Source organism: Harpia harpyja, unplaced genomic scaffold (genome assembly GCF_026419915.1).
Source record: "Harpia harpyja isolate bHarHar1 unplaced genomic scaffold, bHarHar1 primary haplotype scaffold_46, whole genome shotgun sequence".
Taxonomy (NCBI): Eukaryota; Metazoa; Chordata; class Aves; order Accipitriformes; family Accipitridae; genus Harpia; species Harpia harpyja.
The window spans coordinates 951,196-977,185 of NW_026293385.1; the positions used below are offsets into that span (position 1 = coordinate 951,196).

General features: G+C 55.8%; 1 protein-coding gene across 1 annotated transcript; it reads left to right on the forward strand.

Moving 5' to 3' along the window:
• Positions 1-293: 293 nt before the first annotated feature.
• Positions 294-20,234, forward strand: LOC128138432 (adenylate cyclase type 10-like). Its single transcript, XM_052779705.1, has 23 exons — positions 294-395; positions 915-1,045; positions 1,626-1,750; positions 5,242-5,346; positions 6,468-6,506; positions 7,154-7,297; positions 8,027-8,232; positions 8,670-8,763; positions 9,081-9,169; positions 9,740-9,931; positions 10,046-10,167; positions 10,804-10,880; positions 11,184-11,373; positions 12,285-12,337; positions 13,765-13,917; positions 14,395-14,494; positions 14,645-14,837; positions 15,356-15,451; positions 15,894-16,171; positions 16,790-16,926; positions 17,807-17,923; positions 18,959-19,213; positions 19,912-20,234. The coding sequence occupies exons 3-23, from the start codon at positions 1,633-1,635 to the stop codon at positions 20,232-20,234; spliced, it is 3,081 nt and encodes a 1,026-aa protein (XP_052635665.1). The 5' UTR covers positions 294-395; positions 915-1,045; positions 1,626-1,632.
• Positions 20,235-25,990: the final 5,756 nt, after the last annotated feature.

Sequence of the window (25,990 nt, forward strand, 5' to 3'; positions counted from 1 at the left end):
GGAACTGGAACTGCCCCTGCCCCTGCCCCTGCCCCTGCCCTGGGCCTGGCCTTGGCCTTGGCCTTGGCCCTGGTCCCCCCCTTGCCCCGGCTGCCCCACCCCGTCTCTCCCCCATTTCTCCTCAGGCCACTCCGCCTCTGCCCCCTCCGGCCCCGCCCCAGGTCGGCAGTGACTGACAGGCCAACACCGGCTCCGCTGATTGGCTCAGCCGTGGCCAATGGCGCAGCTGTTGCCGGGCGGGCGGGGCAGCCCGGGCCTCTCCTCACAGAGCTGCCCTGCGCCAGCTGCCCCCCGCCAGGGCAGCTGCTCCTCAGCCAGCCGGGACACTGGGCCTGCGGAGAGACGGCCTGCAAGAGGGGCCATTTCACCTGGAGCTGTTCTCTCAGCAGCGCAAGGTGTGTGCGCAGGTCTGCCCTCCCTCGGTCTGCTCGTGGGGTCTGGGCCCCCTCAGGGAGGGGACATGAGAGGACAGGAGGGGATCTGCTCTGGATTCGCTCTGGATCGACAAGTCTTCCCCAAAAGGCGGCTCTGTCTGGGCTCCAGCCACAGCCCCGGGCGGGAGGAGCTGCGTGACGGGAGCCGCTGGCCTCGGCCAGGCCGGCACCCGGCAGGAGACAGGGCTCTGGCCCCGGTCACGCCGCCCGTGCTGAGCCCAGCACCCGGGGCCTTCCTCAGGCCTCGCCTTCCCCTGGGGCTGAGGAGGAGAGACACCCTGTCCTGGGGTGGCCCAGGGCATCCTCCTGCGGCCAGAAGGAAGGACGGAGCCCCGTCCCTCTCCCCACAGGGGCTGACCACTGTCCTTCCCTTCTGTGCCTGGGGCTTCAGGGCCAAGCAAATGCTGGGGCACCGAGGGCTCCTGGGGCAGCTTTGGGCATCTCGGAAGCTGAGGCGTGGCTGCCCCTTTGCTTCTGCAGATGCAGTTATCTGCTACCCGCTCCACGATTAGAACTGTTTCTTCGTCATGGCATGTGGACTGGACAGATGCCACGTCCCTGTTAGTCTGGGAGGACTTCAGGGAAACAAGGAGGTTGCAGCATGCACCCAGGTAGGAGGACGGTGGAAAGGAGCCCTGACAAGGTTTTTCTGCTGTTTCAGATCTGAACTCAGACATTTGTGTGCATCCCAGCACCAAAGTCTGCTTTTTTTCCTCCAAGCTGCACAGCTTTTTGCCAGCAAAAGCGAGTCGGCCTGAGCTGGTCTTTGGGATAACTTGGCTCCTTCCATTTTGAATTGCGTGCCCACGCTTTTCCTTTTTTCCACCAATGTCTTCCTTTCAACCCCCTTCCCCCCAGGTTCCCTCCTCTTTCAAAGGTGATTGTGATTTCAGTTTCTAGACAGATCATGGAGCAGGTAGACCCAGGATGTAAGTGTGGACTGGTCTATATCTTCAGAGCTGTAGGCTGAGCTGTTTTACCTTGAAAGGCTAGATAGATATGGGCTATGGGTAGAGTTTCTGTTTGCTAATTATTACTCCTTTTGGGGCCCTGTGACAGTGACAGTAAGTTTGTCTGCCTGCAGATCTGCAGCAGTTAAAACTGACACTGAAAGAGTTTCAATGATGGATGCTGTTCCGTGTGTTTCATTTTGGGTACCCATTTCACTGAGCTAGAATTATTCCTTTGCAGTTAGGTGATGGGGATCTTCTTGCACTGGTCTTTTCTTTCTGGAGCGCATCCTGATATCCTTTGTCATCCAGAGCTTTCCCCTCTGTTGCTAAGAAGAGTGATGGTCGTGATGAGGACTAAATCCGGTGAGTAACGATTTCTTCAAGTCTGATTATGAAGGTGCCAAGCCCTGTTTGGAGAGTCCAAAGGCTTCATTTCAGGCCCAAAGCCTCATTTTTAGCTTCCAAAGCCTCTTTTTTAGGGACAAAATCCTCCTTTTCATGGACCATAGGCTCATTTTTAGGATTCGGTCTGCAATTTTAAGGGCCCAAAGCCTCATTTTGAGCATCCAAAGACCCATTTTTAGGGTGCAAAGCCTTAGGTTTTGGTACCAAAGCATCATTTGAGGGCCCCAAACCTCATTTCAGGGTTCAAAGCCTCATTTTCATTTCTAAAGCACCATTTCTAGGGAGCAAAGTCCCATTCTTAAGGCCTTGACCCTCATTCAGAGAGTCCAAACCCGTCTTTCACAGCTCTGAGCCTCAAATGTAGTGCTCAAAGCCCTGTATTTGGCATCAAAGCTTCATTTCGGGGGGCCACAGAGGAACCAATAGGTTCACCTTGTTGTCAGGGTCCAAAGCGTATTTGTAGCATCTCCCCCATTCTTTGCAGTGACAAAGCCTGCTTTTGAGGGCTGAAATCCTCATTTGGAGGGTCCAAACCTGCCTTTCATTACCCATGGCCTTTTTTTAAGAAGCCACAGTTTCATTTTTAGGATCTTGTGGTGGTGTTTATGTCACTGCCGACAGGGCAGGCCCAGGAGCCTGGCTTGTGCAGATGCTTGTGATGTCACCTGTGGCCAAATTCCTCTGCCGGAGAGGGCAGAGGCTGAGCGGCCTCAGGAGAAACAGGTGAGAGGTGGGCCAGGGGCAGCTGGGGCAAGGGAGGGAGCAGGGCCAGGACCAGGACCAGGGGTGCCACATGCACAGGAGCAGGTATCTCATTTTTATAGAGCAGCATCACTTTTAGGATCCAGCCCGTTGCTTTGAGGGTCCAAGCTGCATCCTGAGTTTCCAAGCCCGCATTTTTAGGCTCCAAACCCCTCTTTTAGGGCCCAAAGCCTCAGTTTTAGAGTCCAAAACTTTGATTCTAGGGTTGAAAAGCTCCTTCTTATGGTCCAAAGCCTCACTTTTTGGGCCCAGGGACTTATTTTTAGGGTTTTAATCTCTCTTCTAGGGTAGTATGCCTCATTTTTAGGTTTCAAACCTTCATTTTTAGGACTGAAAGCCACTTTGTAGAGTTCAAAGCTTCGTTTATAAGGCCCAAATACACATTTTTAAGTCCCAAAGCCTCATTTTGAGTGTCCAAATACTCATTTTAGGGTCCCAACTCTTATTTTTGTTAAGAAATCCTCATTTTGATGGTCCAAAGCTTTATTTAGAAGCTCCAGAGCCTCATTTCGGGGTCCACAACCTTGTCTCTAAACTCAAATTTTGAGGGTCCGAACCTGATTTTCAGGGCCCAATGCCTCATTTTCAAGGTCCAAAGAATCATTTTTACAATCCAGCCCTTTATCGTTAGGGTCCTGAAGCCACATTTCAAGGGTCCAAATACCCATTTTTAAGGTCCAACCCCCCCTTTTACAGTACAACCCCCACTTTTAGAGCCCCAAGCCTCATTTTTAGGGCCCAGACCCTCATATGTAGATTCCAAAGCCTCATTTTGAGGGTCTAATAACTCATTGTTTGCTTCCAGAGGCCCATTTGGAGGGTCTGAATATGCATTTTTAGGATCCCTCATTTTTATGGTTGAAATTTTCAGGGCCCAGAGCTTCATTTTCAGGTCTGAAGAGTATTTTTTAGGAACCAAACCTTAATTTTGAGGCCCAAAGCCTCACAAAAGTGCTCAAACCTGCAACTTTAGGGTACAACCCCTCATTTCTAGCACCCCCAGTATCAGTTGTAAGGTCCAAAACCAATTACAGAGTCCATATTCTCTTTTTCAGGGCCCAAAGACTCAGTTTTAAGCTCCAAACCATCATCTTGGGATCCAAAGCCTCACTTTTAGGGCGCAAACCCACATTTTTATGGCCCAAAGCCTCGCTTTTAGGGATAAAAGCCTCACATTAGGGTCCAAAGTCTATATTTAGACTCCAAAGACTCATTTTGATGGTCCAGAGGCTCTGCTGCAGTTGGCAAAGTCTCCTTTTTAGAGCCCAAAGCAGCCTTTTTAGGCTTTCCAAAACTGCTTTTTCAAGCTCCAAAGCCTTTGGGATCCAGCCAGTTGCTTTGAGGGTCCAAGCTGCATCCTGCGTTTCCAAGCCCGCATTTTTAGGCTCCAAACCCCTCTTTTAGGGCCCAAAGCCTCAGTTTTAGAGTCCAAAACTTCGATTCCAGGGTTGAAAACCTCCTTCTTATGGTCCAAAGCCTCATTTTTAGGGTCCAAGCCTCATTCATCAGTTCCAAGCCCCACTCTTCAGGTGCAAAGACTTTTTGAGGGCCCAGAGCATCATTCTGAAGGCCCAAAGCCTGATTTGGAAGGGCCAAAGGCTCCGTTGTAGAGGCCAAAGCCTTATTTACAGTGTGCGAAGGCTCATTTTCGGGCCCCAACCCTCATTTTTTAGCTTCCAAAGCCTCCTTTTTAGGATCCAGTCTGCAATTTGGAGGGTCCAAATGCTCATCTGGAGGGCCCGAAGCCTCATCTTAGGGGCCAAACTCCTCATTTAGGGTACGAAGCCTCATTTGGAGCCTCCAAAGACCCTTTCTTAGGGTGCAAGGCCTTAGTTAGGTCGCTGCAAATTCAGCAACGGGTCGCTGCGCAAGCCTCCCTTCGGCACTGTCCTCCAAGAAGTGGGGTGGCGCTGGCTGCCTCCGAGTCAGCGGCTCAGCGTCAAGGAGGGAGACTGGACCACGGCGGTAGCTGCTCAGCAGGCGATGACATACAGAGGATGTCGCTGCTAGCTGATTGTGTTGCTTGAGGACAGAGGATGGGTAAGTAAGTGATGACCTACGGAGGAGGTCACTGCCGGGTGATTGTGACCACCACCGTGAGGGCGGAGGGCCAGTTGTCCCGCACAGAGGCCCCGGGCTCACTGTGCAAGTCGCACTGTGTGGTGAGGTCCTCGTCCTCCCAGCTGGGCACGGCCATCTTCTCCTGAGGTACCCCGTGTGCCACAGGGCGCTGATGATGGCTTCTGCCTGGGAGAGGAACCATTACCACTCACAGCTGGAGAAAGCAGCAGCTTTCCTCCCCAGTCTCATTGTTGAGGACTGTCTCAGGAGTGACAATCCCATTCAGACTGTCCACGGAGTGCTGCTCTTTGCGGATATTTCAGGTGGGGGGAGCAGGGAGGAGCAACCACGGACACGAGCCTTTTTGGGACACACTAGGCCCTTTGGAGCCCTGCCCCGGCACCTCAGACAGAGTGGCCATCTTGTCACTGCTGAGGTCTTCTGCTGGGATGCCCAAAGAGAGGGGGACAGGTTATGTTGGGCGGTCAACCGCTGCCACCGCCAGCACTGAGCCAGCGCGTGGGAAGGTGTGACCTACAGGTTCTCGGGCCGGGCAGCATGGAACTGGCTGCCGGGTCCTTTGGCCCACGTGGGCATTTCCTGACTTCTGGGTGTCCCTGTTAGAGGTTTCACTGCTTTGACAGAGAAATTCATCCAGAGGAGCGGCCCAGACAGAGGCACTGATGAGCTGGCGCAAACCCTCAATGACTACCTGTGTGACATTTTGGAGGGTAAGAGCCGTGCCGCGGGACTGTCTGGCAGCGGGCCGTGAGGCTGCTCATGGAGGGTGGAGGTAGACATGCTGGGCAGCCTGGTCCTGTCTCCTTGCAAGGGCTGCAGGAACAGCAAGAGCAGCCAGGGTGTCCTGGTGAATCAAGACCGGCACAGGTCCTTTCTGCTCCCCACTGTGGCCGAGGAGGCACCCGCTTTCTCAGCAGCTTCCTCTGTGCTTCTGGCATGAACACCCGGCTCGGTGATGCATTAGTGCCCAGAGCAGGCTGGGGGCATCCAGCAAGTGCCAGCGTGCGAGTGACCTGAGGATGCTGGCGCTGATATACGTGTGTGTGTCTCTGTGTGTGTGTGTGTCTGTGACACCCTCACGAGCCCCTTTTCACGGGGGACATCTTGACCCTTCTAAGCTGACCGTGAGCACATTGTGGCCACCTCTTTGGCAGCACCTGTAGAGCAAAGCAAGAGAGTCCTCAAAAATGATGAAGGGTCTGGAGCATCTCTCCTATGAGGAAAAGCTGAGAGAGCCGGGACTGTTTAGCCTAGAGAAGAGAAGGCTTGGGGGGTGATCTTAGTAATGTGTCTAAAACCTGAAGGGAGGGTGCAATGAGGACAGAGCCAGGCTCTTTCCAGTGCTGCCCAGTGTGAGGAGCAGAGGCCATGCCCCAGGCATGCACTGAAACACAGGCCGTTCCCTCTGTATGTCAGGAAAGACTTTTTGAGTGTGAGGGTGACTGAGCGCTGGCAGAGGTTGCCCAGGCAGCTTGTGGAGTCTCCCTCCTTAGAGCTATGAAAAAATGATCTAGCCACCGTCCTGGGCAGCTGGCTCTGTGCAGCCCTGCTTGAGCAGCAGGGTTGGACCAGATGGACCCCAGAGGTCCCTTCCAGCCTCCACCTTTCTGAGATCTGGTGGCAGCTCGCAGCCCTGCCTCCCTGCCTGCTGTGCACATACCAGGGCTGTGGCCCCTGTGAGCCTGGGAGGCAGGCCAGAGCGGTGCTTTCCTGAGCTGTGCCCCACGGTGCACCCTCACCTGGGTGCTCCTCTCGGGGTAGAGGGGCTTGCTCTGTGGCTTCTGGAAGAAGGTGCCCACATGGCTCTTCCTTTCCTTCTCTCTGTCCGCAGAGATGCTGATTTTTGGAGGAGACATCTTTAAGTTTGCTGGTATGTACGCAGGACGACGATGCCCACGTGTGCTGACCTGCGGCATTTAAGCGTTGTGGCGGCCGTTTGCTGTGCTCTCCTTCTCAAGAGGCTCTGTGCAGCACCTTGAGCCAGCTTCCTGGCCACTCACGCACCCCCCGTGCAGTGCCCTTTCTCCAGGCTTCGCTTTCTCCCTGGGCCTGCCTGCCTCCGGTTTGGCTTTGGCAAGGGCTGTGGTCTCCCTCATTCTGCCCCTGCTGGTAGGACCCTGGGCTGGGGGTGGGGGCAAGGAAGCACTGAGAGGAGGAGACCCCCTAGAAAGCACAGCCAAAGGTGTGTGTCGGGGTGGTGGTGAGGGGCAGGGAGGCCCTGGTGATGGCGGAGCTCGGGCTGCCAGGCTGCGAGGGGAGGAGGTGGCCCTGGTGTGCTGCAGCTGCAGAGGAGCGCTCGGGGCAGGGGGTGCCACCGCTGCCGGCTGTCGGCCGCTGAGGCTGGCCCGGGAGAGGAGCGGTGTGCCGGTGCCCAGGGTTTGGCCCTCCAGGACGATGCCCTCCCACAGGCCCATCTTCCTCAGCACGTCGGCCAGTTTCTGCTGTCCCTGCCGCTGAGCGTAGGTCGGGGAGAGTCAGGTCTCAGCAGAGCCTTTACCTTTCCCTCACTTTCCCCAGGGGATGCTGTGCTGGTGCTGTGGAGAGCACCACCCCGGGAGCTGGCTAAGACCATCAGCCTGCTGCTGCAATGTAGCCGGCAGATCCAGAGGAAGTATGGGAATCGTGACACGCGCGTGGGTCAGAAGGTCCGACTGAAGATAGGTACGGGCGCTGTGGCACGGGGTGCTTCTCGCTGGCAGGGAATGGGGGGATCCGTACTGGGGCTAGTGCCAAAGGAAAGCATCTCCTGTGAGCATTTAAGGGGCCAGCTGTAGTCTGGGTGGGGATGGGAGACCAGGCCTGCTGGGTTTGCGTGCGTTTGCAACTGCAGAGGAAGCTTAAAGGCAAAGCGGGCGTCAGATCAAGTATGAGGGTCCTTGAATGTCTGATTTAGCACAGATGTCTGTGGGAGGTAGTTATCTTTCCATTTTTTCAGGTGGGGGCAGCTCTGCATCCTTTGCCCTGCTGGATTCTCCCCTGCCTCTCACAAAGAGCAAAGGGGAGCTGCTTTGCACATGGCTCTGGGAAGGGCTTTGGCAGGCTGTCGTGTGTTCTCAAGCAGACAGCTACAACCTGCCTGCATGTTGGTGGAGCAGGCAGTGATCAAGCCCGCCTGGTTTGCTGGGCTTCTGGGCAGGCTGCTGGGCTTCTGGGCAGGCAGCTGGCTAAGACACCCGGCACTCTCAACACACTGTCTATTTCTAGACACCCGTTTCAGGGACCTGTGTCAGTATGCCCCTGAGGAGGATGGAGGATGGAGGATGCCCTCCCCTTCCATAATGCCCTCCCCACTGGGCTTCAGATTAGGTTCTGAACAGCTGAGATGCTGGGGGCTGTAGAGCTCCAAATCTTCCCTGTGTCAGTGCTGCTTCTCCCTCTCTCTCTCACCAGGGATCTCTGCAGGGCCCATGGACCTCCTGCTAGTCGGAGACAGGAGGCGGCAGTACTTCTTGATCTGTGGCCAGGCCCTGGATGAAGTTCGTGAGGCCGAAGAGCTTGCGAACGCAGGTGAAGTAATCCTCTCGGCCACCTCCTGGGAGCTCTGTGAGCAGCACCGGCTCAGGACCAGGCGCCCTGCAGGCAAAAGAGCTGTGAAGGTAGGTGGATGGGATGGCCTGTAGAGCCATTTTGAGGACCCAGACCTGGACATGAAGGAGGGAGGTGTCAGAAGGCTGAGGAGCTGGATGTGGAGAGAGTTGGAGCTGTGGAAGTGGGTAGGCAGCTGAAGCTCTTGTCCTTCCATCTCAGGGGTAACAGTGGGCTGGGCTTGCTTGGTTTGAGGGGTCGGGAGGCACTGGGAGGGTTTTGGCCCCACCAGCAATATCCTCTGTGGGTCATGGCGCTGTGGTTGACAGCTGGGGGATGCTTGGATGATGCCTGCCCAGCTCCGGTGCTTCTGAGGAAGCACTGCTGTCCCATCCAGCCAGGTGGGCTTGTTCTCCCCTTTTCTGGGCAGTGACGGTGGAGGGCGGGCTTTGTCCCCTGGGACTCCTGGGGAGGCCAGTGGCAGTGCCTTCACGCCGTGTGTCTTCAGGTTACAGGCATGGATCGGATGTCTTGGTCAGAATGCCAAGACGCTTTACGCAAGCTTGTGCAACACCCAAGGAGCCGCCGCTTGGAAGGGGAAGGTGAGTGCCAACTTCACCTTGTTCGCAGATTGCCTGGAAAGGTGGGGCCTGGCTGCTTCAGGGGCCAGAGAGGAACCACCCCCGCCCTCTTCCTCCTTTCGGTTAGCACTCATGCTTTTGGCCCTTGTGTGCATCAGCTGGGGCAGTGGCTGCTGCTGCCTTCTCCCTCCAGGGGACAGCACTGCCGTGAGCATCTGGAGGTGGCAACATGAGCAAACGCAGAAGACTCTTTCTCCCCCGTTTCCAGTGCCAGCCCCTGCTTTCCAACACCTCGTAGTCCCATCCTCCCAGCAACCACCTGCTTTTTCTCTCCTCAGGTGCCATGAGGCCCGCTCTTCCCCTGCCCAGCGGTCCTAATGCGCACGACATGCTTAGCAAGTACATATCAGAAGCTGCTCTCAGGAAGGTACGTCCAGGCCACCACTGCTGGGGGCTGCATTTTTGGAGGGCAGAAGAAGTGGTGCATTGCAGAGATGGAGTTCTCACGAGAACAGACAAACAGAAGAAAACGCACCCTGAGAAGACAACGCGGGGAAACTGAGCCAGGGGGCACTGGTGCTGCACCATTGCGTGTGTTGTTCTCAGAGAGATATGGGTGGTGGGAGGCAGACTTCTGTCTGTCTGTCTTTTCTGTGGGTATGGTTCTGGATGTGCTGCGGTCGTGACAGTGGGATAAAGGAGAGGTTGCACTGAAGTCCCCAGAGCATCCCTGCGGGTCGCCCCTCATGTCCATACTTGTCCCAGGATGGGGTGTTACCGGAGCAACTTTCTCTCCTTTGTCATTTGCGTTAACGATTCGGTATCTGCCTGCCACAGGCTGGGCAGCCTGCCCGCCATTTGCACCGAGAGGAGGATTTAGCCCTTCCTCGGGTAGTACCTGCTATTGCCAGTATGCCTGCTCTCCCTCGGTATCTGGTATGGGGAGTAAGCCCCCGGGAGAGCAGGCTGGTGAAGCCATCGTGCACTTGTCTTCCAGCTTGATGACAGAGTGCCGCTGGAACTCTTCTCTGAGCTACGGCCAGTCACCAGCCTCTTCGTCCAACTGCAGTTGACTGCAGGTATCAACACAGTGGCCATCCACACCGCCGTCCACGATGCCAGCAGGATGATGCTGGAAATCCTCTGTCCTCACAAAGGCGAAATCAACAAAATCGTCCTGTTTGATAAAGTAAGTGTGTGGGAGCAATCGCTTCCCCCCACCCTGAGAGGGTGGGCGGTGAGCAAGAGGGAGAGGCTCCCTCTTAGGCACTGTAGCAAGATGTGCTGCATCTGTCCTTGGCAGGGCTGCGTGTTCCTCTGTGTGTTTGGCCTCGGCGGAGAAAAGCTGCCCTACGAGAGCATTCACGCCTTGCAGAGTGCTAGTCAGATCTTCAATTCCTGCTCCATGATGCTCATGGAAACAGAGTGAGCGTGTGGTGGGGGTGCATGCTGCCTGCGATGGTGCAAGGGGGCTTCCCAGAAAGAGACGTGTCTTCTAGCTTGCTCTGCCTCGTCCCTGGCAGGAAGGAGGCCAGTGCCCTGGGAGGTGGCAGGCGAGCCCCGGACTTAGCCCTTGGCAGCCAGGCGGAGTCCCTCCAAGCACACCCTGCTAGCCACCGTGCTGGAACGAGCCCTTGCAAGGGCGAGAGGCTCCTTGGTGCCAGAGGCAGGCCCTTCTGGGCAACTGGCCCACGAACGGGATGGGGTCCAGCCGCCTGATCTCAGGTTGCTGCCATCGCAGGCAGTGACATCATGGGTGCCTTCTTCCCTCCCTCTTTGCTCACGAGAGGGCTGTGGCCTTCTGCAGGTTGCAGCTCAGGGAATGTGGCCTCAGGGGAAGCGTCCAAAACTTCCCACGTGCCTTCTACCCCGTCCTTTGTCCCTTGCAACGTGGGTATGTTGCGCCCCTGAGCTCTCCACGTCCCCAAGACCCACGCTGGCCAGACAGGATGGCGGGTGGCCCAGGCTAGCGCCGAGGGGAGGTGCGGGAAGGGATGAATCTGGGCGGGCAGGACTGCGCCTGGGGCGCTGCTGAAGCTGCGCTGTTTCCCTGTGTGCCAGGGCGGTGTCTGTTGCAGTTACCAGTGGGACGGTGTTCTGCGGAGTCACCGGCCACCCTCTGAGGCATGAATACACAGGTAGGAGGCGTGCGTCTGAGGCGCGGGAGGCTGGCATGGGCCTGCTTAAGCATAGGACTCTGGAAGAGGAAGGCGGGCTGGGAGAGGGCTTTCCCAGCAGCCGGTCAGGAGCGGCCCAGGCAGTGCAGGTCCTGGCCCATGGCAGGAGAATGGGCTCTGTGGCCGTTTGTTCCCCTGGGTTCTGCTGATTCCGCTGTGGGGTTGGCCTGTGCTGGAGGTGAGGCAGCCATTGGCCTGGAAGGGCGCCACGGGGCTGGTCGCACGGAGATGTCAACGCACGCGCGCTCTCTCTCTCTCTGGCAGTCATTGGCCAGAAGGTGAATTTGGCAGCCCGGATGATGGTGCACTACCCTGGGCTGGTGTCCTGTGATGCAGTGACCTACGCCTCCTCTCGGCTGCCCCCTTACTACTTCAAGGAGCTGCCGGAGAGAAAGATGAAAGGCCTCAGTCATCCTGGCACTGTCTATCAATATGTGGGGATCACCAAGAAGAGGTGAGTGACCTCTGAGAGGGCTGGATGAGGGGATTGTGGCATCAAGGGTGCAGCCTTGGCCAGCAAAGAGGAATTAGGCAGAGAGAGACCAAGCTGGTCTCCCTTGCCTGTGGCTGAGACGGTGAGAAGCCCTGGCGCGGGAGGCTTTTTGCCTCTCTCCCCTGCTGTCTCCTGCTGCTAAGAGAGCGGGAGCGAAGCCACAGGGATGGGGAAGGTTTGCCTGTCTTGGCAGACACAACCTGGCCTTGCAGGCTCTGTCCAAATGGCTTTCAACTGTGCTTGCTCCACCACGTGCCCTGGTAATGCTGACCCAAGGAGGTTTTTGTCCCGGCTGCTTCCGAGCAGGAAGCTTTGGGCCAGCCTGGTTCCCATGGGGAAATGTGGACCATGGGGACACTCTTCCTCATGTCTTCCTGCTGAAATGTCAGCTCTTCCTCTGGGCCAGGATTTGACCTTCTCTTTGGATGACGGTTTGAATGTTAACATTGCCATCTCTTGGAAACTACAGGAGGACTTGAGCCAAAGGTGCTAAGGTGCTTGGCATCCCAACCCGTTCAGTGACACAAGTCCTCCTTTCCAAGACACTTGTTTCTCTTTGCCAGCGTGTGCTAGCCAACAGCACGCCCTGGCTCCTTTCACATGTCTCCGATGTCTCTTGGTTTGGCCTCTGGTGGTGGACTCTTGATACGTTCTCCTGTCCTGCCATGGCCGTTGGGCTTCTTTATGCTTGAAGCTGTCCTAGCGTGCAGCTTGAACTATGGGTGGGGGTGCATACAGGGGAAAACATGCTGCTCGCAAGAAAAGCAGGTGCACGAGGAGCACATCCTGCCCCTCTACGCCAGGCTGCTTCTCTGTGTCCCCTGGCTTCTCACCAGCTAATTGACTTGTGTTTTCTTTTCCCCTGCTTCTAGCATATTTGGCATGGGTCTTGCCAAGAAGAGGTCAGAGTACGCCCCCTTACTGGGTAGGTGGAGAATGCCTTGCTCTTCTGAAGCCCAGTTTCTTCCCCTCAGTAACTTCTAGTGCCATGCTGGGAAGGGAGAAGCTTTTGCCGGGGATGGTGTTGCCTGCAGCGGCCCTAAGGAAGTGCGGCCTCTCTTGGCCCCTACTTGGTTGATCTCTTTGGGGTGGAAAGCAGGGTGAGGCGCCTGGTGCTGCCTTGCCGTGCTCCAGACCTGGTACGAAGGTACCTTTCAGCTACGGAGCTGCTCACACCTGGGGGCTATGTCTTTGGGATCAGGAAAGAGATTGCCTTCTGCCAGACTGACGGAGAGTTCCGGTGGTGGGTTCTCCCCCTTGTACTCCTCAGAGATCCTTTCTTGGCATCATCTGGGTGTAGACATGGAAACGTCAGGACACACGGGGTGCCTTTAATCACGCGGTGTCTTGCTGGAGGTTTTGGGCCCTGTTACAGGTTAACCCCGGGAGGCAGCTCAGCCCCACAGAGCCACTCGCTGCCCCCAGTGGGATGGGGAAGAGAATCAGAAGGGTAAAAGTGAGAACAGTGCTGGGCTGAGACACACACAGCTTAATAGGTAAAGCAAAAGCTGTGCAAGCATGCAAGGTCGAATCAGGCATTCGTTCCCTGCTTCCCATTGGCAGGCAGGTGTCTAGCCATTTCCAGGAAAGCGGGGCTGCATCATGCGTAACGGTGACTTGGGAAGACAAACGCCGTAACTCCAAACGTCCCCCCTTCCTCCCTCTTTCCCCTAGCTCTTCTTGCCAAGCACCGCATCATATGGTATGGAATAGGGCTTTGGGCAGTTGGGGTCAGCTGTCGTGGCTGTGCCCCCTCCCAGCTTCTTGTGTGCCCCAGCCTGCTCGCTGGCGGGGCGGCATCAGAAATGGTAAAGGCCTTGACGCTGTGCAAGCACTCTTCAGCAATAACCGAAACAGCGTTGTGTTAGCAACACCCGTGTCTGGTCACAAATCCAAACCATAGCACTGTAGGAGCTATCACTGAAGAAAATTCACTCTAGCCCAGCCAAAAGACACTGAAGATGCTGCCTCGGCTACCAGGAAGTGCCCTGTGGCTCATGCTACAGCAAGGAGATGCTGCAGCAACTCGCATCATCTCTTCCAGTCTTGTGCTGGATCACTGCGGGGAGTTGCATGGGGCCAGCTGAACCTCTGTGCCTGTGGGAGGGCAGAGGGTGGTGGGACGGGGAAGAAGGCATAGGAGCTGCGCTGTGGGGCAGGCGGGCCCCCTCCCGCTCTGAGGAAGGCAGAGGTAAAAAAGCTGGGATGAGAGGGCAGGAAGGAGGTCTGGCTGTAGGCAGGCTGGTGGAAGTGGTGGCGGGACAGGGAACTGCAGTGGAGGGTGCCAGCCAAAGTGACATCTCTCTGCTTTTCAGCACACCCAGCAGCTGGTTTTCTTGTTTGTCTTCACAGGTCGGGAGAAGGAGATTGACCTCTTTGGCAGCTGCTTGAAAGCCTACGAGGACTTAGGACAAAGGCACATCCTGGCATTTGAGGGACGATGGGCTCCGGAAAGAGCCACTTACTTACCGAACTGGCCTATTTCAGCCAGGCTGCTGGCCACAGGTACAGGTTTTTGACCTCTAGCTTTGGGACGCTGCCCCTGCCCATCACCTGGCAGCCATAGAACATTCCGTCCCCTCTGCCGGTGCGCCTGGCCCTTGGACTGCAGCCTCTCGAGAAAGCCTCCTGGAGACACTCCCTAGGAGCACCTGCATGCTCTGCTCCCGCCTCTACATCTCTGGGGAGCTGGAGGTGGCTTCTTGAGCCATGCCCTTTCCTCCTTCACTTCTGGGCCAGGCACAGAGAGAAAGAAAGAGCCCGAGCCCAAGCCCAATGCTTTTCATCTGACTCCAGACCCAACAGACAGCAGGGTGGCCTGTCTCGGAAGCCCTGCTTGCCCTCTGCCTGTTTCCCAGAAGGAGCACTGGGGCAGAAAAGCCTTCCTGTGGTCTGGGAAGCAGGCTGCTAAGGCCTGGAGCCCAAAGGCAAAGCCGCCACTTGCTCCATCCTTGCCCCTTAGCCCCATGAGTTCCTCTGCAGGGGGACGTAGCGAGACCTGGGCCGGCGCTGGGGAGACACAAGAGTCTGGACCCGGCTCTCCCGGTGGCTTGGCAGCAACTGCCCCTCTGTGCCCTTTCTCGTATGAGGAGCGAAAAGCTTGGCCTCCTCTGGGAAGCACTTTGAGACGAGTGGCTGACAAGCCCCCCCCCCCCAAGGGCATCTGCACCCCTTTTGTCTTAGAAGGCTTGGGCTGTTGGGGATCTCAGTCCCCTTTGCTTTTGCACGGCAGGGTAGTTGCCATGGAACTGCTAGAGGTCAACATGAAGCAGTCCTTCTGTGCCATCCGTACGCTGATGGCCAGGGCCCTGGGCCTCCAGGACTGTGAACAGTGCGGTGCCAGGCAGCACACGCTGCAGACAGAGCTCCGAGGGACAATTGAAGAGAGCAGCTTTTACCTCCTCAATGACATTTTCCTTGTCGAGGTGAGAGCAAGAGGCCTCTCTGGCCCTGGAGAAGGCCTTCTCGTGAGCTTTTCTGGGTCTGATGTTGTGGGGGCGCACTGCTGGGAGTGCCTTAGCTCAGGGGTGGGAATCGTGGGGGTCATAGCACAGGTTTCCCATTCCTGGGCCCTGGGGGGCTCCCTTTCTGGGGTGAGTTCATGTCCCACGCTGCGTCTGGCGGTGCCCGGTGCCCTGTTCAGCACCTTGGAAGTGGCATTGGAGAGAGGCTGGTGCTGGGCGAGTGGTCTGCTCCAGCCAGCCCAAGCGTCCTACAGGCAGAGAACCAGCTCTTCAGCCCACCCCCAAGCCCCAGCTCTGCCAGCGACCCTCAGCAGAGGGCCTCTGCTTTAGGCTCCAGGTGAAGTCCCCACTGTGGCTCCTTGCACCTGTGCTGGGGAGAGGTAAGGTGCTGAGGCCAGCAGAGGCAGTTTGCTCTGCGGTCTTGCTTGGTGGGTTCGTGTGCCTAGCCCCAGAGCGATGCTCCTCCCTGACTCTGCTTTTCTGGCCAGTTTCCCGTTTCGGACAAGGTTCGCGAGATGCGTGGAATTGAAAGAAAAAAGGAGTTGCACTCGACTTGGGCAAAAGTGCTAGAGAAGGTGAGCATTTCTCCTTCCTTTCTTCCTCCTGGGTCAGAGAAGGAAAACAAGCCTGCTGGCTGCGGGCTCTGCACCACAGCAGTGTGAGCGGGTGGGAGGACCACACGCCCGGGCCATCGCCCTTCAGGGCCTGAGGAACGCCCCCCCCCCCCCCGCAGCCCCACAAACACACCCCATAACTTTCCTCTTGTCAAGTGTACCCTGGACAAGGAGCAATGGCTTCTGCATTCCCTTGCCCAAGCTGCCTCCTTCTGCAGGTCAGGTGGTGTTAGGTGTGACCTTAAAATCTCAAAGAAATTAAGAGTCAGTAAGCTTCTGAGCAGGGAAGTGGCTGGGGAGAGACTTCCGAGCATCCTCTCAAGAGACAGAGGCTCAATCTCCTCCCCTGCAAGATGCTTGGGATTCCACTGGATTGCCCTCAGAACATCCTGCTTTTTTTCAGACCATTGGAGGAGAATTTGGCATATTCGTCATTGACAATGCCCATTTCATCGACCCTGCCTCCTGGAGTATCATGTCACCCCTGCTCCGAAATGTCTCCTACTTCATGGTCATGAGCTTAGCGCCGGGCTACGCAAGAACAGAGGGCTTTTGCAAAGCTGCAGCAGACAACACAACGTCCCAGAAAATCACCTATCTTCGTCTGGATGAGCTGAAACCTTCAGCTGCGGTGCAGACAGTCTGCCAGAACCTTAGAGTGGACAGCACAGATCTAGCGAGGTAAGTTCGAGGCGGGGGAGCTCTTCCTGAGGGCTTGAACCTATGCAGACCACGGACGGGAATCAGCCCCCAGGAAAGGGAGCGCAGGGCCACTAGAAGCATCACCGACTCTAGGGAGTACTCTAGGAGCTGGGTTGCTCGTTATGCCTTGTCCTGGCAGGCGTGAGCTGAGAGTGGGCCACTGCCGAGACACAGAGCGTGGGAGGTGTCAGCCCTTCGCGGCTGCACAGAGAGGAAGGGAGGAAGAGTCCTGAGCCCAGGCGTGGCTGGGCTGTGAAAAGGCCTTGGTCTAGGTGGCCAGGCTGTGGGGGAGATGCCCTGGGGCAGAGGCCTGCCCTGCTGCCAGAGAGGATCTAGGCTCCTGAGGAGAGGAAAGGCAGGGCTCGCTGCTCTGCACTTTGGCCGTTGTCCACGATTCTTTTCCCATGGACTTCAGCGAAGGCTGGAGCTTCAGGGGGGCCCAAAAGCCTAAGCCAGCAGAGGACTGTCCCATTCAAAGGCGAGGTGCAGCTGTGACAAAGATGCTGGCTACCCTGTATTGCCCAAGTGACTTGCCGCTGAACCGTGTTTCACCTTACTCCCCTTGTGGTGGTCACTGCCGTGTCTGCTCCTGTCCAGGTTCCTGATCCAAAGAAGCTCGGGGATCCCGTATTACTGCAAGGAGCTGCTGGGCTGCCTTCTTTGCAACGACATGCTCTTGCTCCGCACCCGGAGGCGGGCTGAAAAAGCAGAGGACAACTGGGAGAGCCTGATCAGTAAGCACCTTTGCTGCTGACTAGCGAGTTGCTGTGGCGCATTCTCCGCAGCACAGTCTTGCCCCATCATTCCCCCGCGGGTCTGGGCAGAGTCAGATCTTGCAGCGGTGCAGAACGTGGTCTGGCGGAGGCGTGGGCTCCTGCGTGCCTTGCTGTTGGGACAGCCAAAGCAGGGGCTAGCGAGTTCTGGTGGCTTGGAGGGGCCTAAATTCTTGGGGCGGGGGTTGGGGGGCTAAAACAACAGGGGAAATGGTTCCAGAGCACATGTGTTTCTGGTGTTTCTTAGGCGTTCTAATGGGCATGGAATTTACCCTGGCCCAACACCAGCTCACTTGAGAACAAACCCCAGCTTGAGGCGAGGGACGGGCCCGGGAAACTTGAATTCAAAACCATAAATCCCCACAAGGGTGCTGGTAATGGAAGAAAACGGTGGCAATGCCACCGAGCGCCCCATGCCAGCCGGAGTGCTGTGGCCTTGGGAACAGCCAGGGCTGATGCTGCATTTTGCATGATCCCTGGCAGTTTCCCTGGCTGTGGAGGTAGCCCTGTCGAAGGCAGCAATGCTGCTGCTTTCTGTCGCGGGGCATTCAGTTGCCCCCTAGGCACTCCAGAAGCTTTGACTGAGGGGCTGTTTGGGAAAGCTGGTCTGAAGGCAGAACACCTGTCTGTCCCGGGAGGGCTATGCAAAGAAATGCTTGCAGTGGGAACTGTTTTGCTGTGCTTAATGACCACGTTCAGCACATGCAGGTCCCTGCGCTTGCACTGGACCATGTCAAGTGGGACTTGTCCCCTCTCAGGCGAATTTTGAAACATTTGCAAGCCGCAAGTTACTTTGCACATTGCCTTATTCGTGTTCTCTTGCTCCACCCAGCTTCTGCAGTTGAGGCTTCACCCCTCGCAGCAACCTCGAGCTCCAGCGCGGGGAATGATGGCAGGGTCTGCATCATCAGGCCAGACGTGAACCCGGAGAACACGGTGCTGCCCACCACCTTGAAAGGTGAGGGACCGAGAGCCGCTCTGCCGGCTCGCGGCTGTGCTGGGGCCCCTTGGCGGGGCATTGGCTAGAGGGAGGCTGGGCGTTTGTGTGCTGCAGAGTCACCCTCTCAGCTTGGGGGCTCTGCTGGGAAGGTGGCTCCAGTGCAACCAGAAACAGGCCTGGGGTTGCGGGCAGCCATTTTCCCCTCCTGGGCGTGGACCAGCTGTGAGCCTGCTGGCTGCTTTCCAGCAGCAGGTAGGAGAGAAAAGGCTATTGGTGCAACACTAGGACGGCTCCCTTTTCTCACAGAAACAAATGCTTTGCTGGGAAAAGTCTTTGACTTGCCGCTGACTCAGCTGTGATCGCGGCTTTGCCCTCGCTATTCTCTTCTTAAGCTCCCCAGCTAACGGTGCTCTCAAGGCACTTAATCCAAACCAAATCCATTGGTTTTTTTCTGTGGATTGGCACAGAAATCCCTCCATAGCCAGGGGAGCTGGATGGGGGAGCTGTCAACGACTGTCCCTCCTCTCTAGCCGTAGCCATTTGTATGACCCTTGAAGAAACGTCATGCTAAAGCGTTCCTGCTATTAAGTTGTTTTGTCCCGTCCCGTCCTGTCCCCCAAAACAATGAAAACCAAACGAAAGGCATAGTATTGTCTGGCCAAGTTAAGAGAGCCACTGTGGGGAGTTCTGAGTCCACCTCTGCGGTGGGGAAGGTTCTCTGTTTTCTGTGCGCGCTGTTGGGCAAAAGCCTACTCCAGATGTGGTAGGGCGCATCATGGATGCATGTACCTGCTGGATCCTGCCCTCCTCACCCCAGGTGGGCGAGTGTTTGTTTGAGCGTCTCGCTCTTCCCCAGGCCTTGTGGCCTGCGATTCCAACAGGTGCGGAGCCATTTTGAAGACGCCTGCCCTGGGTTGCAATTGCCCAGCAGGTGCGGTGCCGAGGAGAAGAGGCCAAAGTCGACCCCGTTTCATGTGTTGAGACTTTCCAGCCTCTCCAGCCTCAGCATGGGAAACAGGCAAGAGAGAAAGAGGTGTTGCTTCTTTTTGACAGAGATTGCGCTGGCCCAGCTGGACCGGATAAAGCCACTGAAGCAGACGGTTTTGAAGTTTGCAGCTGTCATCGGGCCAGTGTTTACCACCCAGCTGCTGTCGCACATCCTTCCTGATGGCATGAGGCACAAGATGAATTGCTTGTTGGACATGCTGGTGAGCGACAACATCCTTAAGTGGCTGAAAACCACAGAGGTGCCAGAAGATGTCCGAGATCCTACCAAGGGGCCAGGCACCTCTCGGCAGGCAGGGAGTGGTAAGTGGTAGCAGTAAAGAGGCCAAGGGAGCTCCCAGCTGTGTCCTGGTGGGGCTCCCCAGGGCATGGTGCACTTCCCCCCTCTGCCCCAGCAATGGCTGGGTGGAGCTCAGGCAGGCATGGCGGTTCGGGATGGCTTGTTCAAAGATCTTACAAGTCAATCTCAAAGAACACTAGCTTTGCGCTGGAGGGAAGTTCCCACCAGCCGTCCCAAGTGCCTCTGCTCCTCTGCCTTCAAGTGCTGCTCGTAGCGCAGGCACGGGAGGGCATCTGGAATCACCGATATCCTCTCCCAGTTGCCTGCGGCATCCAGATCAAAGATGCCCTCCAAAGTGCCCCAGGCCCTTTGAGAGGCTTTTGTTCAGCTTTGATTCCCCTGTGGTGCAGCAGGGGAAGCTCAGGAGGCTGGGGACTGCCTTGCCAAGAGCGGAGAGAAAGCACTGGCCGGGGCTTGCTTCGGCTGGCGGCAACATCCCCAGCTCCTGTCTGGAGCACAGCTGAGCGCTGTGTCCCCAGGGCTGTGCTAGCATCAGCAAGGCAAGGCGGGCCCTTTCGCCTTGTCCTGCAAGGCTCGGTGTGCAGTAGCACCGGTTTGCTGCTAAGGATGCTCACCAAGGCACGACTTTCATGCCCCTGGCTGGGACGGCCCTGAGCCCTGGCCCCAGCTCAGGCTGATGCAAAGGCCCTTTGCCCTGCAGGTGTGGAGAGACCCTCTCCGAGCAAGAAGACCACGGAGCGGCAGTCTGGCGTGCTGGTCTTCTGTGTCCCACTGCCGCGGGAGGCTGCCTACGAGCTGTGGCCCGAGAGACAGCGGGTCGCCTTGCACCGCAAGTGCGCCGCCTTCCTGGAGCGGCACGCGCACAAATGCAAGAGCTGCGGCCAAGGGGACTTTGTTGCCTTCCACCGCTTCACCGTCACCAGAACCTGGGAGGGAGGGAGCAGTCAGGGCCCTGCTGAGCAGGGTGACCCTCACAGCTGGGAGGCCTTGGTGCTCGCAGGAGAACAGCTGACCATTTGCTAGCCTCAGCATCCTGTTGCTGTGGGGAGTACGTGCTGAAGGCCCTGAAGAAATCACCATATCCGCCTGAAGCTAGCAGTCTCTGTGGGAATGGCTGAACTCTTCGGAAAAACTGCGTACTCCTCCCTCGAAAAAGGAACTGCAAGGGACTGGAAAAAGGAACTGAAAGGAACTGCAAGGGATTGATAATCAGCGCTTGAAACTGGGACTTGTCATCATCGTCTGTCTGCTGCAACCTGGAACTTGGACCCCCATCACCTGCACCAAGATCGAGTCAACGGGACGTTGCTGGCTTCGTGGTGGTGGTAACTAGTCTTGCTGCATCTCTCCTGTCTTCTTGCTTAGGCCTGCCACTTTTTTCTTTCTTCTTCCCCCTGTCCTGTCGCTATTATCAGTTGTTATAGGAAATAAAACTTGTAAGGTTGTACGGCATCTGACCTCGTTTGTGTCTTAATCTCGCTCTTGGGATCGTTTAAGAACCCTCCCCGATATTGGATCGGGACAGCGCCGTGGCAGTCTTGGGCTCCGTGCTGTTTGGGATGATACTGTGTTGTGTGATCTGTCTGTGGAGGAAGAGACAACGGTGAGTTGTTGGGAGGTTTTTTTGCCAAACTTCTGTATTAGATGGCTGCTATTAGCCATGAAACATTTAGAGGTAGGGTATTCTGGAGTGCCGAGTCAGTTACCAGCCAAACTCTACTGAGATTTCTGCTGTAAGATGTTTTAACTGGCCTCTCAATTCATGGGCACTCTTTTGTGAAACCCCTTCCTCCTGTGGCAAGTGTTAGTTAAAAGTGACCCTGCCTCGACAAGAGCAGACCCAGCAACAGACGGAGGCAGATATGGCCATAAAAAGTGAGAACTGCAATCGTGACATCTGCCTGCCAGTGAACCTCCCAGCAGAAATCACCCTGTTAGGTGATGCCGTAAATCCCAGAGGTTCACCTTGGCCAGGGTGTCCCAGCAGCTCAGACCGTGGTGAGGAACCTTCCCAGCTCTCGCCCTTGCTTTAGAGAAAGAGAGTCAGTCTGTCCCATCTGCACCCCAACACTGCCACTGTTCTCAGCATAGATGTGAGAGGGGTTGTCTGTGCATGGGTACATTATCTCTTTGGATACATATTCTGAAGAGAGGATGGAGAGCACCAGAACAGAGAGCCAAGACTGTCACCTTGTCTGGTCAGGGACGGGCAGGGGAGCCGAGTGCTGGTCTCTGCCAGGCACGCTGAGAAAGGCGAACAGGAGGCTCTCTTGGCCCTGCAGTGCTGTGCCCAGCTTTGTTCCCATCAGCCTGCTGGTGTCAGGGCTCCTTCCCAGCATGTGCAGAGCAGGCAGGTCAGGATGGTCAGAGCCGAGAGCAGATGAGCCATGGGCAGGCAAGCAGAGCCCCAACCGAGGGCCCCCCCCCCGAGGGCACCCCGTTTTCTGCACAGAGCTCTCTGTACCCACAGCTCCCACATGCAGATGGGTGCCCGCACCCCATGGTGCACCCAGCGCTGCCCCACACCCACCTGGCACGGTAGCTGCAGCGGGGCCTCAGCAGCCTCCTCTCTCCACAGGTGCATCTCCACAGTTCAGGGAGCCCGGCCCAACACCAGCAGCTGCCCCTTGTGCCCAGACAGCAGTCCTGCACACCGCAGCACTTCTGAGAGCTGGACCTGATGCCACGGAGCACTGGGGGACAGGCCCCCACCAGCCCAGCCAGCTGCCCGCCCTGCCCGCCCCCACCCCAGCCCCCATGGCTGTTGTGGGACTGGCCCAGTGCCCCCCCACTTCCCAAGCCCATGGCCCTGCAGTGTCAGCAAGCAGGGAGCTGGGCATGGGACCTGCTGACCATAAAAATGAGGGTTTGGACCATAAAAAGGAGGCTTTCAACCCTAGAATCCAAGCTCTGCACTCTAAAAATAAGGCTTTGGACAATAAAAATGAGGTTTTGAGCTCCAAAAGAGGGGTCTGGATCACAAAACTGAGGCTTTGGAGCCCAAAATGAGGGCTTGGCCATGACACAAGAAATAATACATTGGAAAATAAAAATGAGGCTTTGGACACTATAAATGTCGCTTTGAAGCCTAAAAAGAAGCTTTCTGCCCTAAAAAAAGAGGGTTTAGACCCTAAAAATGAAACTATGGGCCCTAAAAAATGGCAGGGATCCCCTAGGCACCCCCTCCCTTATCTTAACAGGCAGCAGCGGAGGCCGTCTGGATGGAGGCCATCTGCGCTCGCTGCCGGCGGCAGCCCAGGCTCTGGAGGTAGAGCCCCTTGGTGTCTGGAGCAGGGGAAGCAGGGACATTGTCATTGTCTGCGGGACAAAGTGCCACCAGCCCCCGCTCCCTTGGCAATGGCGGGGACTCACAGTTGAGGATGGCGGCCCTCTTGCAGGGCCGGGCGCTGGCGGCAGCAGAGAGGAGAGGGGTGCAGAGGTGGTGCCAGGCGGCCTCACTGTCACACACCTCATGGAGGTAGCGGCAGGTCTGGCCCAGTCTCAGCAGGTCAGGCAGCGTCAGGAAGGAGATGACGTGCAGTAGCTGTGGGGAGAGAGGGGGCAGAGCATCAACCCCGGGACTCCCCCTCCTTTGAGGGGGAGACCCCAGCCCCACCATCGCCCCCTACTCCACTCACCATCTCTGGGAGGAGATGCTGGATGGTGGCCACGTCCTTCCCCTCCTCACCATCCTTCAGGCTGCTGCGGGGTCGCTTGGGCTGCAGGGAGAGGATGTGGCTGAGGTGATGGCGGGCGGCCCCACGGCAAGCACCACCCCCCACAAATCCTCGTCCACCCCACCGCCATCCCGGCCGCCTCACCAACACGTCCTCCTCACCATTGGTCGGATGCCGGCAGCGACGGCGGCGAGAAGCCCGGTGGCCCACGTCTGCCGTCCAGCGGCACGGCCACAGGATACCAACTGTCTGTGAGGCGGTGGCTCCCATGGAGATGGGGGTTCCAGAGCATGGCGGTGGGGTGGAAGGGGGGGAGAGAGGGGGAAGGGGTGGAAGGGGCGATGGGGGCCCAGGCCTGGGTCGGGGGCTGCTGGGCCCCAGGGCAGGCCTGCGTGCACCATGCCAAAGCCAGGCCTGGTCGCCGGCGGAGCCCGCCTTCTTCTCGCATCGCTCTTTGCCGACATAGGTGGGGAGGGCTCTCAGTCTCCTCCCCTGAGGTGACGCTGCCTCGGATTGGCCTCCTGGGTGGTCAGGCTGCCGAGGGGTGGCGCCCGCCCTTCCCCTGAGGTGATGCCGCCTCGTGTCGTGTGATTTAGAATGCTGTTCGCTTACTTAGCATGAGCAGCTAGATGTGCTGAAGCCTGAGGCCGCAAGCTGCAAACTTTCACACAGGTTTGCTGAACATCCATTGCAATCTTCTTGATTAGCACTGGGGACTCATTCACCCAGGTTTGCTGAACATCCATTGCGATCCTCTTGATTAGCATTGGGGACCCGTCAATGGATTGTGTCTGATACCCTACGTCAGTGGGAGGAAAACGAGTGAAAAAGACCACCAGCTGAGTGTAGGTGCACTTGAAACAATCCGAGGCAGCGTTTCACTAGCCCGTAGCTGTATCCAAGCTCCACTGTGGACGCAATCTGCAGTAGCAGCAATTGTAAGAGAAGGTGAAGAAAGCATCTTACCCACAGAGATTTGAAAAGTGATTTGGGACAATGCAACTAAATTCAACAGAGAATTCCAATCCTGGTGGTATTTAGCCAATTTTACTTATGACCCCATCAACAATAGGGCCACTGCCTTTGTCTTAACGACACACAGTGCTTCAGTGTACACCATATACCCAATCATGGCGTCAGGGTTAAATCACAACGGAACTGTCCTCCATTCATTAGAACATAGAGTATGGCCCCAATACACCAGGAACAAGTGGCAAACAGTTGATATTGGTGGCAAACAGGTGATACTGATGCCTGTGTTGCACGAAACCAACGAGGATTTGTCTGTGAAAGTAATACCATCAAAGCCCAAGACATTTGTCTCGATACTGAACAAAAGGTCTGCCATTTTGAAATACATCCCGATGAAAACCCCAAAACTGTACTTTTTCAGGATTGCTGGTGCCAGGCAGAGCAGTGGTTGTCTTTTACTGGGAAGTCAGCAAGGCCTTCCTCACCATCCCCCACAATATCCTTGTGTCTGAGATAGGATATTATAGTCAGCAGGGATGGCAAAGTAGATGGGTAAAAAAAAAACCTGGACAGTTTGACTCAGGGGAATCTTGTCAATGTGTCATACTCTGCCTGGAGACATCTAGGCAGTCGGGTCCTGAAGGTGCCTGTCCTGCAATCTGCCCTGTTTAATGTGCTTTTAATGATCCAGCTGAGATGAGAGAGTGGTTTGCTTTTTCATAGCATTTGTCGATTATACCATGTTGAAGAGAGTAGGCACTACACTAGAGGGCAGGGCTGCCATCCTATCGTGGTTTAACCCCAGCCAGCGACTAGGCACCATGCAGCTGGCTATTAAGGAAAATTCAAACAGCAACAGAACTATCATTATTTCCCTTCTTGAGCTCTTCACCTCAGTCAATTGATAATTTTCACTGCTACACCTGCAGTAAACTGCAGTCTTCTGCACTTCACCTCCCACCTTCTGGATCACTAGCTTTTGCTCACAAGTCAACACTCATTTTAAAATTTCTTGTACTTGTTTCTGCAAACAAAAGTCATTTGCACTTTTCAAGGCACTGTACAAACCTCCTTTTACCTACAGCTCTGCTTCTTCATTCCAACCTACACAGCACCTTTGACGATTGAGACTGAGATTGCTGGAGTACAAGGGTACATATAACTTATCGGTTTGGAGTACTCGGTCAAACCTGTAATACAGTAGAATAGAAGAAGCTACAAGGAAAAAGCCACAATTGAGCACAACATTAAGCATTTTTAATGGCTAAAGACTTGTCAAATACTGACTTACTTTTTATTTGACCTAGATAACAGAAAGTGTTAAGCTTTAATATTACTTTTTAGGCTACACAGAGTAAAACTTGTTTACGACAGATGTGCTTTTCCAAAGGATCACTATACTGTAGTAAGACAATGAACAACTCTACTGCCCAACATCATTCCCAGCTGTTTCTACACTTAACTCTTGTCCTGCAAAGATAATAGAAAAAATTAGAGGCACTCACCCACCAGTAGAACTCAGAAAGAGACCTGAGCCCTGCCTTCTGCTGGGCTACGCTTACATACCACACCAGAGACCACTACCCAGTGGCTCATCACAAACTGGCAATGCACGTGAAGACAGTTTTAGAATGGTCACCAAACAAAAGTCAGGCATACGCTTGGAAGTTACGCATCACAGTTTGTTCATGTTATTGGTTTGGTTTCCTCGCGAAATGACCCAAGTCAGGTCACTGGATTGGGTGCTATGCAAACAGAAACCAAGAGGTCTTGGCCTTGGCAAGAAGTTTGAGGGTAACTGACAACACAGAAGTAAATTCAAGTAACAAACAGAAACATAGTTATGAAGGAGAAAGGATTGAATGAATCATCTTAGAGGTGTATTAAGTTTTCAGACGGAATTGGACATCAAACACGCTTCATGCAAAATTCTATATTCATTCTAAAGTGAAAGACAAAAAAGGCAGAACGTTAACTTTTTACTACCTTTAACAAAACCACAGAGCAGTTGTCTCAAGTGCAAGGTGTCCTCAACATACAGAATCCCACACTGCCCATGCTACACCCATCGGCAGGAGACCTTCCCATGTACTGTACAGAACATCAACTTCAGGTTCACACCGCTAGGAA

Bases quoted from the DNA above. Each gene is read 5' to 3' on its own strand.
- LOC128138432 (XM_052779705.1), top strand. From the start codon at position 1,633: ATGGGGATCTTCTTGCACTGGTCTTTTCTTTCTGGAGCGCATCCTGAT. The intron at 8,233-8,669 runs GTAGGTGGATGG...GTGTGTCTTCAG, and splicing joins CAGGCAAAAGAGCTGTGAAG to GTTACAGGCATGGATCGGAT. The intron at 14,838-15,355 runs GTGAGAGCAAGA...TGACTCTGCTTT, and splicing joins ATGACATTTTCCTTGTCGAG to TCTGGCCAGTTTCCCGTTTC.